This window comes from Panicum virgatum, chromosome 3K, assembly GCF_016808335.1.
Source record: "Panicum virgatum strain AP13 chromosome 3K, P.virgatum_v5, whole genome shotgun sequence".
NCBI classification, from domain to species: domain Eukaryota; kingdom Viridiplantae; phylum Streptophyta; class Magnoliopsida; order Poales; family Poaceae; genus Panicum; species Panicum virgatum.
In genome coordinates, this window is record NC_053138.1 from 2,052,134 (window position 1) to 2,067,207 (window position 15,074).

General features: G+C 49.2%; 1 protein-coding gene and 1 pseudogene across 1 annotated transcript; both read left to right on the plus strand.

The window, feature by feature from the left end:
* The first annotated feature begins 3,730 nt into the window (after positions 1-3,730).
* Positions 3,731-5,281, plus strand: LOC120696714 (annotated as a pseudogene).
* Positions 5,282-12,160: 6,879 nt separating this feature from the next.
* Positions 12,161-14,494, plus strand: LOC120696713. Its single transcript, XM_039979699.1, has one exon. It carries the CDS (start codon positions 12,368-12,370, stop codon positions 13,277-13,279), a length of 912 nt encoding a protein of 303 aa, XP_039835633.1. The 5' UTR covers positions 12,161-12,367; the 3' UTR covers positions 13,280-14,494.
* The last annotated feature ends 580 nt before the right edge of the window (positions 14,495-15,074 follow it).

Sequence of the window (15,074 nt, forward strand, 5' to 3'; positions counted from 1 at the left end):
TATCAACACAGACGGATTTCCACCATGAAACTAGTTGAAACTAGTAACCCAATCCGTCCATGGTCCTTATAGTGATTGCAGAAAGTAAACAATCAATTACTATAAAGCTCGCGAGTGACAGGCAATCACTCGACTTTTTCCAGTTCTATTAGCATAGCATCTATTCGAACTCAGATTCTAGTGTTCAATCAATAGGTACCTAGAATTATGCATCTAAGGTTTTCAATCAACTCCAATAACTTAAATGCGTAAGTAAATAACTTTCATAATTTAAAATACTGGGATTATGCACCGGGGCTTGCCTTTAGTAGAGTCTATAAAGTTAGTAAGCTTCAGCTCTTCCGAATCGAAGTTCGGAACTTCAGTTAATTCCGCGACGTTGGTTGGACTTCATGCAGTTCACTTTCGGATTCCGGGTTCATGTTCAGGTCTTCGTTATCTTCCGTCAAGTCCTGGATGAGTTCGTATGTTTCGTGGACTAGCGATATTATTTCTATATGCAATGCAATAGTTGGATTTAGTGAAGTGCTTAAGTATAGCTTTCCTTCACTAAAAGTTGTTATCCAATAAAGTAAACATTTAAGACCAAGCTTAAAAGTGTTACTTTACTGGGCAATCATTTATAGAGTAAAAGTAAACATAAAAGATTTCATGAAATAACAAAACTAGCTACACAAAGAAAGCATGGTTTGAAATCAAGGAAAAGTAAGGTAGTTTTATTTAGTAACATGGGTGCGTTGAATTCAAATCTATAAGTTGAATTCAAAAGAATTTCAACAACTAGAGTTCTAAATCAAACATAAACTCAAAATTAAAAAGGAAAGACCATGTATAGGAATTAAGGCCAAACATGGAGCTTATTCTAACAAAAAACACACTAGCATGAATTAACCTTAAAATTTAAGAATAAATCAAAAACTCAAGTTAGACAGTGCAAAAAAAATTCCAAAAATTATCATAAGTTACTTGTGATTAGAAGAGCTCATGGTAAAAAGATGACTCTAATAAATTAACACAAACATGCTTTAATAAAATAAAAAAGAGCATATGCTAGAAATAAACAAACACATGAAATAATGAGCAAAAATCAAGCATTTGGGCCACAAATTTCACACAAAACTGTACATTGCAAAAGCATGCTAGGTTACAAAAATAAAGCATAACAAAGCTATGGTTAAAAAATATAAATAAATTACTCATTTGCTAACAATTAAACTAAAGCACATAATACAAGGTTTCATACAAACTTTAGTAACCAAAGTTATAGAGCTAGTCAAGGGGAATACAACAAAATTAATTTGGTATTTTTCTGATTTTTCTACCATTTTCTAGGATTTTTCAAAGTTCACAAGGTTTAAAAGAAAAGAGCTCTAAACTTTTTGCAAGAAAGACCCTAGAAAGAAATTGGGGCTTGCAATCAGGCCCTTGGCCGGAGTCAGAGCAGGGGAAAGGCGGTTGACCGGCCAAAGTCGGCGAGGAGGGTCGCCGGCGGCGAGAGTGAAGGGGCTAGGGATGTTTAGCAGATCGAGGCGCACCTGTAGGCGGCTTGGATCAGACTTGGGGTCGGGCGAACAGGGCAGTGCGGCAGAGCAGCGGCCCGCCGGCGAGGCTAGGCCATGGCGGCGGCGCTCCGGCGAGACAAGAGAGGGATGGTCGGGCTTGGGAGCTTCAGTGGAACGAGGGCAAGTTCGTGGGGTGCTCTATTTAGGTAGAGCTGGGGTGGAGGGGGTGTTTCGCGTGTGGTCGGCGAGTGGCGGCGCGGATGGTGGCCGCGGCGGTGGATAATGCCGGTAAAGGGCTTGGCCGGGACTATATATAGCCTGCAAAGGGAGGGGATATGGGAGAGGAGGAGCGGATGAGCTTCGTCGAGGCTGGGGGCAGCTTCCTGCGGCGGGGCAGCGTTTCCAAGGGGCGGGCCGGCGGCGTAGCATGGTGCGGCGGCGTGGCGTGCGCACGGGACGCCAGCGGGGGAGAGGAAGTGGCGGCGGGGTGGGGCACTTAACGCGTGGAGGCGGTGCTCCGAGGCAGCGCAGCCAACCCGGGATGAGGAACCGGCGGCGGCGGTGAAACAACGGCGGCGACGGCGGCGCTCTGTTTTCAGCCGTGGGAGGAAGAAGGAATTGTGGGCAGGGATGGTTTTGTAATTTTCCAAACTTTCAGGGGTCAAACTGTAAAATAAAATTTCCCGTTGATCTAGGGCTCAAATGAAAAAGTGTTCAACATAAAAGTTGTGTAACTTTTCAAGATCTACAACTTTTATGTTGTGCAAATTTTCACTAGATCAAAGGATTTTGAACAATTTTCAAATCCGTCAAATCTTTTAAAAAAGTAAAAGAACACAACTTAAGTTTTAAAATGGCAAGGGTAGCCTTAAGTATAAATACATGTTTTTATGAGGGTAAAAGTGAAAAACAAAGTATGCATTTTAACCCCTCATAAATTTTGAAATTTTGCTTTTGAAAAATTATTTTGTAAAAAGGACTTTGCACTTTTCCAAAATAACAAAAATAACCTTGCTCTGAAAATCATGGTTTAAAATTTTAAATCAACACATAAATTTTATTTTTAACCCCTAAAACTTGGATTGTCACAAGCGGGCAGCGGCCCGGACTGGCAGCCCAGTGGCCATGTGGGGCCAGGTTAGGGCGCGCCCGGCGGCCAAGTGGAGCGCGCGAGCCGCGGCCCAGGCGGAGGGCCGACGCCGGGTCGTGCCGGCGAGGGAGGACCGGCGGCTCGGTCCGGTGGTTCCTCCGCGGCGGGTTCTCCGCTTCCGTTCTCCTCCTTTGCGGCCCGGCAGGCAGTTCGGCGCGCCGCGCGATGTGGCGGCCCGACGGGAGGCCTGGCGGTGCGCGTTGGCCCGACGGGAGGCGCTGCGGTGCGGCGGCTGAGGCACGCCAGGCGGAGAGGCGGAGGTGACGCGGGTTCCAGAGCATTCGCGAGTGCCCGGTTCACGGTTTAACGGGCGCGAGACCCGCGAGGTTCCCGATCGGATGGTTCATGGTGCTCAATAGCTTGATCCGACGGCCAGAGATTTAGCGGGTGACGTGGCTCTATCGGGTGCCCGCTTTTGTTGCAGAAATCGTAGATAGAGATTTGTAAGTGATTCAGAACATGCAACAAAAGCTTGGCATAATTTACTTAATTTTACTGGATGTTGCGTCTGACTAATTTTGTGGATCAAGTTCCACTAAAAACATTCTGGGCCAAGTTCCACTATGCAAAATTATGGACCAACTTTCCGGATGAACTAAAAAGAAGAGGCATTGTCAGATGCACAAATTATTACAGTCCATCTAGGAAGATGGTTAGTACCCATTACGCTTCCCACAGAAAATGATGCGGAGTTCTAACATTTTTGAAGGTAATCTCTTCCGTGTTAATGTGTAGCATCCTCCAGGAACACATGTACATATCATAACTGATGTAAAAATAATCTTGATCTTAATATGGCTATATCTTGGTGCATAAAAAGTGTACTGTTCATATGAAGAAAAAAAAAAGGATCTCCATGTGCTGTTGCACTCTTATACGAAGCGTGAACTTATCTGCGTTTTCGTAAGGAGCACCCTGCACTCTGTAGTGATACAGAGATTCAGATTCAGCTATACAATGCAGAGTCTGAACTCTGAAGCTGGCACGCCGCTGTGATGCCACCAAGCAACTGATAAAGTTTGATGCCACCAAGCATGAGCGTGACATGACACATGTCTTCGTTCCGGCCACGTGTAGCTCTGCATCCTCTAGCAGCACTGCACTCTACAGGCTCTACTGCAACACCTCGAGCTTTCCCCGAGTATGCTCCATTCCGTATGATCCTACAGCTGTAAGCTTCTAATGGATTCATCACCACACCATGGATCCAGATGTCAGCACGATTACTCCTTGCCGGACGCCTTCTACAACGGCCGGCCAAGAGGCGCAGCCGCCGGGGAGATCAACGATGCGCTTCTCTTCCTTGCCGTCCCGGCCGGCTGGCTCATCCGGCTGGTCGCCTTCCTCGGGGAGCTCGTCGCCTCTGCCATCCTCAGCCTCGTCTTCCCCGTCGCCATTCTCATTGGCGCACTGCGCGCCCTTCCCTCGGTGGTCGCATCGAACCTCCGGCGCGCGGCCGTCGGCCTGCTCGCCGCGGCGTGCACCTTCGTTGCCCTTGTCGCCGCGCTGTTCGTGTCCGTGCTGCTCGGCTTCGTCCTTGTCCGGCACTGGGTGGAGAAGCCGGTGACCGTGCGCCAGCCGCTCTACTTCGACTACACGGAGGCGCAGCCTAGCGCCGCGGTGGCCCTCGGCGGAGCGCGGGGCGTGGCGCTGCCGACGGGGCACTCCGTCAGGGTGTCCATGGCGCTGCTGCTGCCCGATTCCTACCACAATCGCGAGGTTGGCATGTTCCAGGTATACAACCGCATGATTTACCAATCTGAATTTCTTGGAGCCTAACATTTCTTATGCTGATCTGCATCTCGTGATAAACTTATTTCCTGCAGATTAAAGCAGAGGCAATCTCTGTAAGTGGAATCACCACGGCATCAGCTGCGCAGCCATACATGCTGAGGTACAAGAGCGACCCTGTCCGGCTAGCGCAATCAGCAGTGATGTGTGTGCCACTCACGCTGGGCATGCGCAGCGAGACCCAGGCTGCAAATCTCAAGGTGTTGCAGTATAGGGAAGGCCATGGCCGTCACAAGAGAACAGGGCTCATCAGAGTTATGCTGCAGCCAAGAGCTGGTACAGTGCGGCTGCCTCAGGTGTACAGCGCGGAGGTTGTTGTGCAGACAACTCTTCCGTGGACAAAAAGCCTGGCACATCGCTTGAAATGGACACTGCGCGTGTGGGTGTCTTTCTCTGTCTGCATTGTCCTCGTTGTTTTTGCCATTTGTTGGGTCCAGCCCTTCGCTGCATCCGCGAGAAGCAGAAGGTTATCTGAGCTTCAGGCCAAGGGAAAGATGGCTTCTGATGTGGATACAGGAGACATTGGTGAGAGCCCAAGCAAGGAGTTGTCTGAAGATTTTACACTGAAGAGGAGGGAGAGGAGAAGCAGAAAGCACGATTTCGAACGCAAACACATGGAGGCAGCATAGAGCTCGAGTTCAGTAAGGGTTCAACTTCCAGTGTTGCTGTGGTGGAGATTGCTCAGGCCATGAATGATCCTTGAGATCCGAACTCTACCCAATCCTCAGGTTGATACAGCGACTGATTAAATCAAATGGAGTTGCTTTGAATTTTGTGTTTACTTTTACTTCCAATATTTTGTATATGAGATCCAAATATATTCTAGAGTACAATATTTTGTGTTCTTGCTTGATGCTGGTGGGAATCCAGGCGCTGTAGCATTGGGTGAAGGCGAACACAGAGGATCGGTATGATTCTTCACGATTCACGGGAACCAGCCAAAGATACTGGGAAAAAGTCTAAATTACTCTCTTAAACTATAGCCAAAGTTTGATTAACTTCATAAACTATTGTTTGGTTCATTACTTCATTTTACCTTTCAAACTATGCACTTTGGTTCAAATCACCTCCTAATACAATCATTGGAAATTGATTGATTTTGTTGTGTTTTAGGGATCAGTTTTTTTAGATTAAGGAAAGTTCCTCTTTAGGGATCAATAGCTGGTTTATCCGATGTATGTATCACATTCTCATATTCTTAATTGCTCCATGATCCGATGTACTCCCTCCGTCCCAAAAAACTAGTCATTCTAGAATTCAAAATTTGTTCTAAGAAAAAAGTCACTTTACCCTAAACAAATAGAGACAAACATGATCATTTTCCCTTCCGGATAATCTGTCCTAAAATTTATAGGGTGTCTTGTATTTTGGGACGGAGGAGTATTATATTGAAAATAAAAATTTGTTAACAATATTTCACATCCTCATTTCTCAGATGAGATTGGGTCATGATTCATGGACCTGTTCGTAGTCCAATAATGGTCCAGATCCTTGTGGTCGTCGGAGCCTGCATCAGCTGTAGGTGATTCCTTGACATATTCTGTCTGGTAATTAATACAATGTACTGGCAAGAAGGGTGGCCAAAATATGATATTATAAGGTTGCATCTTGTGCGACACATTTGATCTGGCGCCATCTGTTTGTTGGGGTTTTGCAATTTAAGAGCGGCTAGTACAGAGTTGGAAACTTAAATGTTGCGCTGGGCCTATTAACAAAAATGGAGACACTGGTCATGTGACGAGGGAGCAAGGTTTTGCTTCGTTTATAATCCTTCGTTATGTTTGCCCTGCTGTGTAGTATTCGTTAGTTAATCTCTCAATCATTGGGAATTGAATCTGTTTGTTCCGGTACTGAATCCAGCAGGTAATAAGGTCAGTTTCAATGGAGATGTCATGAAGAGTTTCATGATATTAAATTATGCCCATATTATCATTTTTGCTGATATGGCGAGGAGAGGAGGGAGTTTTATGGGATGTGAGAGGAGTTTCATCTCCATAAATCTCATCTAGCACAGTTGTCTAGTTCTCAATCTTGATAATTGAATCATAAAACTGTACACTCAGAGACTGAGACTAGCCTTGTTTTCCATTAGAGTGCGTGATTTCGGAAGTTGTTGGCACTGGCATATGCTTTGCTGTATGACCGTACTGTGTGTGTGCTTTTTGGCTCAACATACATTTCATTTTTATATGTCGGGAATACGGTTGATCCAAGATCCACTGATCGCTCTGCACATTGCCGATACAATTTCAGTTTGATCCAACACTTCACCAGTGATTTTGTTGTCGCAATTTTTCCCACAGAAAATGTACCCAGTCTAAACTAGATTAAGCCATATCATTTTGCAAAGTTTATTCTGATTTATAGATAGACCTTCCAGTAAAAAGAGATGTTGTGTTCAACAGTGAAGTACTAATGGCGCTGCCATCGTTTTGTTTTTTTCCACATGGATAGAAGTAAAAATGCCGAGATATTCAGACTGGCGAGAGGAATATGCTGTGGCATGGGGGCTGGAATAGGAGGGAAAACACACATAAATGCACAAGATCAGTTTGATGGTTGTCGAGAATTCAGGATTTCTGGCCTCCTATATTCTCTCAAAAACTGACCTCCTGAAGTTTGACCTTGCAAATTGTTAAGCCACAGATCTGAATTCCATGTTCTCCGTATTAGGGTAGGCACTGTTGGACCTGAGCCCGGCGATGTACGCTGGCGTCGAGGTCGCAAGCTCGCCGGAGGACGAGGTCTCGCAGCAAGAAACACACGCTATCACTTGGACACAATAGTTTGGTGCTGCTTGAACTGGCAGCGTTTTCTGTTGTTCTTTACTGAATATAAAGCAAAGATTACAAGGCAAAGGGCTCGGCCATTTGCCGCACGTCGCGTGATTTCGGCGCGTCCATCCCCACGCCCACGACGCCGCTCACAGCTGAGAGCCCAGGTCCGTGGCGAGCTATTCTCAGCCACGACCTCTACGCGCACGGCGACCACAGAATACGGTGCTCGTGCGCATGCATAACAGAAAAAGAAACATGCAAGTCTATCTACAACGCAAGGCTTAACTAACAGGCACTATTCTATTTTCTGAGGATAATTAACTTGACCCATGATTTCTTGAAGAGCCAGACAACGTCGCCCAGTAACAGCATTTGGTCTGATCACCCCTTTGCCTGCCGGCTTCTGTCAAAAAAGGGTATACCCCATTGAAGCTTACATTCTGCACTCCTGCTTCTTCTTTACTTGAACACTTATTACACCTATCATAAATTCTAACACTTCACTAAAGGTGCTTAAAATTGTTGAAGATCAGGAGATCTTGTGCTATTCGCAAATAATTTGGAAGTTCTTAAGGATTCCAATCAGTACTACTTCCAGCATGATGTGCTGTCGATGGCACTTATTGGCACCCCGCGTCCTGCTAAACTAGGACCAACTGGGCTCTCCAGCCACTGCTCCTCCGTGAGCAGCAACTTGCCGCTGGCTGCTTGGGGCGGTGTTGGATCAACATCGTCCGCTGCCTTGAGCCGTCCGGTGATCTCTTCGATGGACAGTGCAGAGATGTCCAGGAGAGTTTCAATGGAGATGCCAAGCTGTTTGTACCTTGGACGTACGACGCGCAGGTACTTCGCGACGACCTTGGCATCCGGCTCTGGATCGCCAAGGGTTGCCAAGCGCTGGACGATGCCGGTGAGTCGCAGCGCGAAGTCTTCAATCGCCTCGTCATCACGGAGCGAGATCGCCTCGTACTCGGTGCGGAGGTTCTGCGCCGTCGCCTTCCGCACCCGGTCGTCGCCGATGCGAAGCGTCTTGATGGCTTTCCAGGCGTCGTGCGCCGTCTCCTTCGTGGCGAGGGAGGAAACCAGTTCTGGGGGCACCGCGCTGCAGATGGCCTCCAACGCGGTGCGGTCATCGTGGAAGTCGCCGTCGCCGTGCTCAATGACATCCCACAGATGGCGGGCTTGGAGCTTCACTTTCATCAGCAGCGACCACTCGTTGTAGTTGGTCTTCGTCAACTGCGGCCAGTCGCGGGAGCCGCCGGTCTCGCGGATGACCCGCTCGACGATGACTTCCCGTGGACGGCGCGAGCCTCGGGTGCGCGGACGTCATGTGTCGCGCGTACGCGAGCGGTGCGGTGGAGGGCGACTCGGCGACGGCGTGCGCTGCGGAGTTTTCCCCTTTGGCAATCGCGGTGGCGTCTTGTTGCCGCCCGACGTGTTTATCTTGTTCGACGGCGGGGACCGGCCACAGAGCGGCGGAGACGACATCGCGGCGCGCTAGGACCTGCCGCCTGGCTCTGATGCCACTTGTTGGACCTGAGCCCGGCGATGTATGCCGGTGTCGAGGTCGCAAGATCGCCGGAGGACGAGGTCTCACAGCAAGAAACACACGCTATCACTTGGACACAATAGTTTGGTGCTGCTTGAACTGGCAGCGTTTTCTGTTGTTCTTTACTGAATATAAAGCAAAGATTACAAGGCAAAGCGCTCGGCCATTTGCCGCACGTCGCGTGATTTCGGCGCGTCCATCCCTACGCCCACGACGCCGCTCACAGCTGAGAGCCCAGGTCCGTGGTGAGCTATTCTCGGCCACGACCTCTACGCGCACGGCGACCACAGAATACGGTGCTCGTGCGCATGCATAACAGAAAAGAAAACATGCAAGTCTATCTATAACGCAAGGCTTAACTAACAGGCACTATTCTATTTTCTGAGGATAATTAACTTGACCCATGATTTCTTGAAGAGCCAGACAACGTCGCCCAGTAACAGCATTTGGTCTGATCACCCCTTTGCCTGCCGGCTTCTGTCAAAAAAGGGTATACCCCATTGAAGCATACATTCTGCACTCCTGCTTCTTCTTTACTTGAACACTTATTAGACCTATCATAAATTCTAACACTTCACTAAAGGTGCTTAAAATTGTTGCAGATCAGGAGATCTTGTGCTATTCGCAAATAATTTGGAAGTTCTTAAGGATTCCAATCAGTACTACTTCCAGCATGATGTGCTGTCGATGGCACTTATTGGCACCCTGCGTCCTGCTAAACTAGGACCAACTGGGCTCTTGATGGAGTGCAAACTTCCCATGCTGATCAACAGTCGCAACCTGCAGGTAGCACGAGGTTGCATTCCAACTGGAGCATAGAAGACGACAAATGCATGCATCTCTAATTGGCAGTAAAGTACGTTCTCCTTCCAAATTATAGTTTTATATGGAAATCTGATTTTTCTTCTTCTTCTAACGCGTCTCTTCATTCTGTTTAGGGAACTGAAGATAACAACCTTCCTCAAGACCTCAACCGCTCAACTGCCTTGCTGCTGTCAGTCAGAGTAATACAACTTCTCTCCAATTGCATCATCTCGTCAGCTGGTTCTATTGTAGGTCGGAAACACAAAGGCCTGCATTTGTCAACTTGTGTCCGCTTCATTTGCAGAACCTCATTGAGTCATTGTCAACACCTAGTCTAACAAGAAAAAAGAAATTCATCTATCTGTTGCCGAAACATACAGGTGTATATATGATTGAACCCAGCAGGATACTAGTTTGCATTCTTTTGCCCCTTTCCTGGCAATACAAATTTATGTTTGCCGACAGGACTAGTTACGTGGATTCTACATCATTGTGCACGAATGCCACACTATCTGATATTTCCTGAGAAGGAACTGGATTAAGAATTGGTTTCGACTTTTGCCGGTTGTTGAGAGCTAATAAAGAGCTGTCTACGGTTTTCAGGGATCCTGGTTTCATTGTTTCCAGAAGAGAGTGTCTCATCCTGCTTTAACAATTATTCAGCATGGGGGCAACTATTTTATTTTCTTCACCCGCTTGGTCTTGGACCTATAAAAAAGAAGCAAAGTCAACAAACCATGCGTGTATATTTTTAGTGCTTCTGGGATCAAGTGCCTGTTATTGCCGGCATTCTCAGCTATCGAAGTAGATTACTCCATGAGTGACAAAGCTAGCTACCATCTTAATATATTTGAATTGGGCTATTTTTAAAATCATATTTCACATGCTCACTTGTCAGATCAGATTGGCTAACAACCCATGGACCAGATCAATGGTCCATGGGCTTGTGCGGTTCTTAAATTTCAAACAGTCTATCTAGTCCCATTAGTGCTGGCTAATCTAGCAAATTCTATCAGTTATTTAACGCAGTGATCTGTATAGAAGGGGGCAAATTTATGAAATTATGGTTCCACTTCCGTGTGTGGCATTGAAGAAACCTGGAGAGTGGAGACACAAGACAAGAGACAAGGCAGCAAGTGAGGCCTTTTGCTTGTGTTGTAATTCTTCATCTTGCTTTCTTTGATGGCATTTGTTTAGCCATTTCTTAATCCTCCATTATTGGGAGGGCCTAACCTTTTACGGAATTGCAGGTAATGTGGAGCCAAGTTCGCCGTTGCATTCCGCTGGATCTGCGATCTTGCTGGGAGTTAGTAGTTGGCAGTGACACCTGCGCGGTTGATGGATGAGCGTACTAGGGGGAGTACGGTATCTCTTTTGCTCATGATACCGAGTGCCGGCATGGGATCAGAACATTAGGTGATGCGTGAATGCATGATCCACTCTCTGATGAGGTCCGGGCTTTTGCCATCACTGATCCGCCGTCCTGTCGAGCCGGCACTTGGCCCCTGCTGTCGTTGCCTGTCGCTCTAGCTAAGCTGCTTTTGTTAGTTTACTACTACTGAATGGAACTTTATATGCGATGCTCAACAGAAGAAGAGACTTTTTCAGCTGCAAGCCTTCGAGAAAATGAGATTTGAGCTGACATTCAGGGACGTTCAGAAGATGGCAGGCAGGCAAGGCTGGGTTTGGTTGGCTTGGCTTGCTTTGTTTTCCTGTGAAGCCATCCGTCAGATTAGAATTCTTCACATGACGGTGCATGGGAGAAGCATCTGAAATCAAACCAGTTGACCTTTGGCCAATTCTCTGAACCCACACACTGTATTTCTTTCCCGGCGACAGCGAACTCGCGAAGTGGTCATGTGAGGCGAGCCGTGGAGAGGCGGACAAGGGCGCCGGTACAGGCGGAGACAGCACACGGCATTCCCTCCTCCTCTCGCCCTTGGGTTTGGTTTGGCAACATGCGTTTTGTGCTGTTGCTGCTACTGGCTGCTGCCCATCGTGACTGCAGCCTGACGGCGACACCGGCATCACCGTGTCCGCGCCCGGATGGCCTGCTTCCATCTGGCCCCGCAGCAGGGGATCAACTGATCTGATCGAGCCACGAGCGCCAGAGCTTTGCTTCTTTGCAGCAAGCAGCCAAAAGGAATGGAAAAATCCATCGCCCCTGACGCCACAAGACTCTCAAATATGTCTGTCAAGATCTAGGTCGGACTGGATCGTAGTAGAATCGTGCTGCTATGCTAGCAAGTTGATTTTAAATTCGTGAAAAAAGGATGTAATTTACGTAAAATTTAAAATAGGTTGGAACAATAGTGCCTACACAGAACTCCGCTTAGGAATCCTGACAAGCTTCCTCTCAGGGATCGTCGTTGCCGTGGAAGGGAGCATCATGAAGAAGAGAAAGAACAAACAGAGTTTCTTTCTCTTTGACGCCATCGATCACAAACCGCAGCCTTAAAAGCGTGCCGAGCAAAACGGACGGCCCGTGCGGCCTCGTTCCTGATCCGACGGCCAGCGCGGCCTCTGCTCTCTAGAAGAGCCTTAAAGCGGAAGCATCCTCTGCTCCCTCCGGCTAGGCAGTTACCAGTCAGTCAGTCGGGGGCTCGCTGCTCCGCCTCCGCCCGCCTCCCTCGCCGCCGGGTCGCCCCCACCAGCTGAGCTCATTCATAACCCCCACCCCTCTCTCTCTCTCTCTCTCTCTCTCCGCCAACTCCTCCCCTCCCACGCCACTACCGCCAGCCTCACGCATTGCCCGCCGCGCCGCGCAGCAGATCGGGAGGGCTCTCCGGCTCCAATGGTGAGCGCGTCCAGCCTGCTCCTCCCCTCCTCCGTGCGGGACCTCGCCTCCTGCGTCTCCGACGGCGCCGTCCGCGTCGCCTGCACCACCCCGGCCTCCACCCTCGTCGCGGCCCCCTCCTCGCCGCCCACCCTCTCCGTCGCCGTCTCCTACCACGCCACCCCGCTCTCCCCGTCTTCGCCGCCGCTCCTCCTCCGCCTCACCTGGTCCCACTCCCCGCTCGGGCCCCCGACACTCTCCTTCGCCGGCCCCACCGCCTCCTCCCCCGCCGTCCTCCTCCGCCGCCGCAAAGGCACCCGCTCCCTGCCCTCCGACGACCACCAGCGCCACCCCCCGCTCGCGCTCTTCTGGGACCTCGCCGCCGCCAAGTATGGCGCTTCGTCCCCCGAGCCGCTCTCCGGGTTCTACTTCGTCGCCGTCGCCAACGCCGAGGTCGTCCTCGCCGTCGGCGACCTGGCGCCCGAGTTCGTCAAGACCAAGTTCGAGGGCCAGATCCCCAAGGCGCGCTTCCTCCCCGTCGCGCGCGCCGACCGCGTCGTGGCGGCGCCCAACGCGATGCACACCGCGCGGGTCCGCTTCGCGGACGGCGCGCCGGAGCACGAGGTCAGCGTCGGCTGCGCCACCACCTCCGGAGGCGGCGACGAGCTCTGGGTCAGCGTCGACGGCAAGCGCGCCGTGCACGCGCGCCGCCTGCGCTGGAACTTCCGGGGCAACCAGACGGTCTTCGTCGACGGCGCGCCCGTCGACGTCCTCTGGGACCTGCACGGCTGGTGGTTCCGGGACCCGCCCGGGTGCGCCGTCGTCATGCTGCGCGCCAGGAGCGCGCTCGAGAGCAGGCTCTGGCTCGAGGAGGAGGCCGCCGCGCCGGGCTTCGCGCTCGTCGTGCAGGCGTTGAAGGCCCCGCCTTGATGCTCACTGCTGCTTCAGCAGCTCTCCAACCCCAAGAGGTCAATGCTGATGCTCACTGCTTTGCTTCCCATGGTTGCTGCTTGTCCATCGACTTGGAAATTTGGTGGAATTTATACCAAATCCAACCAAACCAAGATGCTCAACGGTTGTGCTTACAGTTTACTAGGCTTACTTATAGATTCTTCTAGTGTGCCAAGTGAATGGGTTTCGGAAGACACCATGAAAATGCAGTATACAGAGAGGAGAAGAGAGAGACTGCTGTGTGTGTGTGGGATCATCTTCTTCATTCCCTTGCTTTTCCTCTTTTCCAGTTAATTTTAGCTGTGTGCTCGTACAGTTAACAAAGGATTATACAACAAACATATTAGAGAGTGTTTGATTCTGCATCTGTGCTGTGTGCAATGTCAGGTGGTGTACAAAAGCTTGCAAATTTCTGCTTGTTGTACGCTTTGCATCAATTACCTCCGTTTGCTTCAGCCCTGCACTGTTCTGAATTCTGATGCAATGCAGAAATAACGGTGGTACAGATGAAATGATTTTGGCACAATTTCATGGTAGTACTACGGCAGCACTGTCTGCCCATACTATGCACTGCATGGATATCTTCATAGATTCCTGCACATTGCCATCAAATATATCGCACGATCATTCTTTATGACACACTTGTGCTTCAATTTAGTTCTCAAAGTACTGATTCCAGGGATCCGCCACATGTTTACAGATATTTGCAGCTTATTATCGTATAATTGCATCTGTCTTTCGCGCTGCATATGCCGATCATTGCTGCTCTTTGCTCCTTGTAATTTCAACAGCTATACAGTGATGCCCATGTCCCTTTCGTAATTTATCGCCACACATGACTGCTCTGTTTACAAAGTCTGACGGGGGGTGTGAATGTAACGATGCACTTGGTGTTGCCGTGTTGGTCCCAGGCTGTGCCGGCATACAACACAAGCGGAGGAGTACGGGCTAGTGTTTCTCCTCCCCAGTTTCTACTCCCGTGAGAGCTTCACTTGACTGCTGCTTCGTTCTCAAGAGCCTTGGTTTTGTTTTTCTCTCTGGAGTCTATCTGGTACTCCACGCCAAATTGGCAATAGGATGGATAGCAGCCGAAAGAGACTGATGACGGTGTCACCCATCATGTGAGCATCATCATATCTGCTACTCTATTTGCCGAGCAACCATGTTGCCACACGAGGACAAAATTCTCTCTTCTTTGTTTGTGTCTTGTTCTCCTTTTCATTCCCTTGTTTTGTTTCTCAGCACACCTTCTATGTACCACAGTGCACAACTGTTCGTGCTTAAACATATATGCATGTGATGCTTAGCAGTAACTTACCAAGAAACCAGTGAAGGAAAAGGCTGAGGGTCGGTTCTCGGCAAGGCACGTCAGCGACCATGGAATCTAGCCAACTTCATCGTGATTTGCGAGCTCTGCCTTGTTGATTTGGAGTTGGAGTTGGCCAAAGCCCAAATGCAGTGTTGCTTTCACGATTTACTACTTGTTGCTTTCAAGTTATGCAATGTATGGACTGATGAATGGTGATCTGCTCTGTTAGATGACTAGACTAGATGCATACTGGTGTGCCAAGTTGCTCTCGAAATGCTCTTCATACTGTTTCAGATATGGATGCTGCCTTAGAATAGCAGGCCTATCATTGATTCTTCACTGCAGCACGTCTGGAAAATCCGATCAAGGTATGAGCATCAGGCGAACTATGTTTGACAAGGTTGAGACTTGCAAGTCAGGTGAACCGCCCGGTTTATATGATTTTGATCGTGAGATTCTTCAGAA

Coding starts and splice junctions, on each gene's coding strand:
- LOC120696713 (XM_039979699.1), top strand. CDS start 12,368: ATGGTGAGCGCGTCCAGCCTGCTCCTCCCCTCCTCCGTGCGGGACCTC.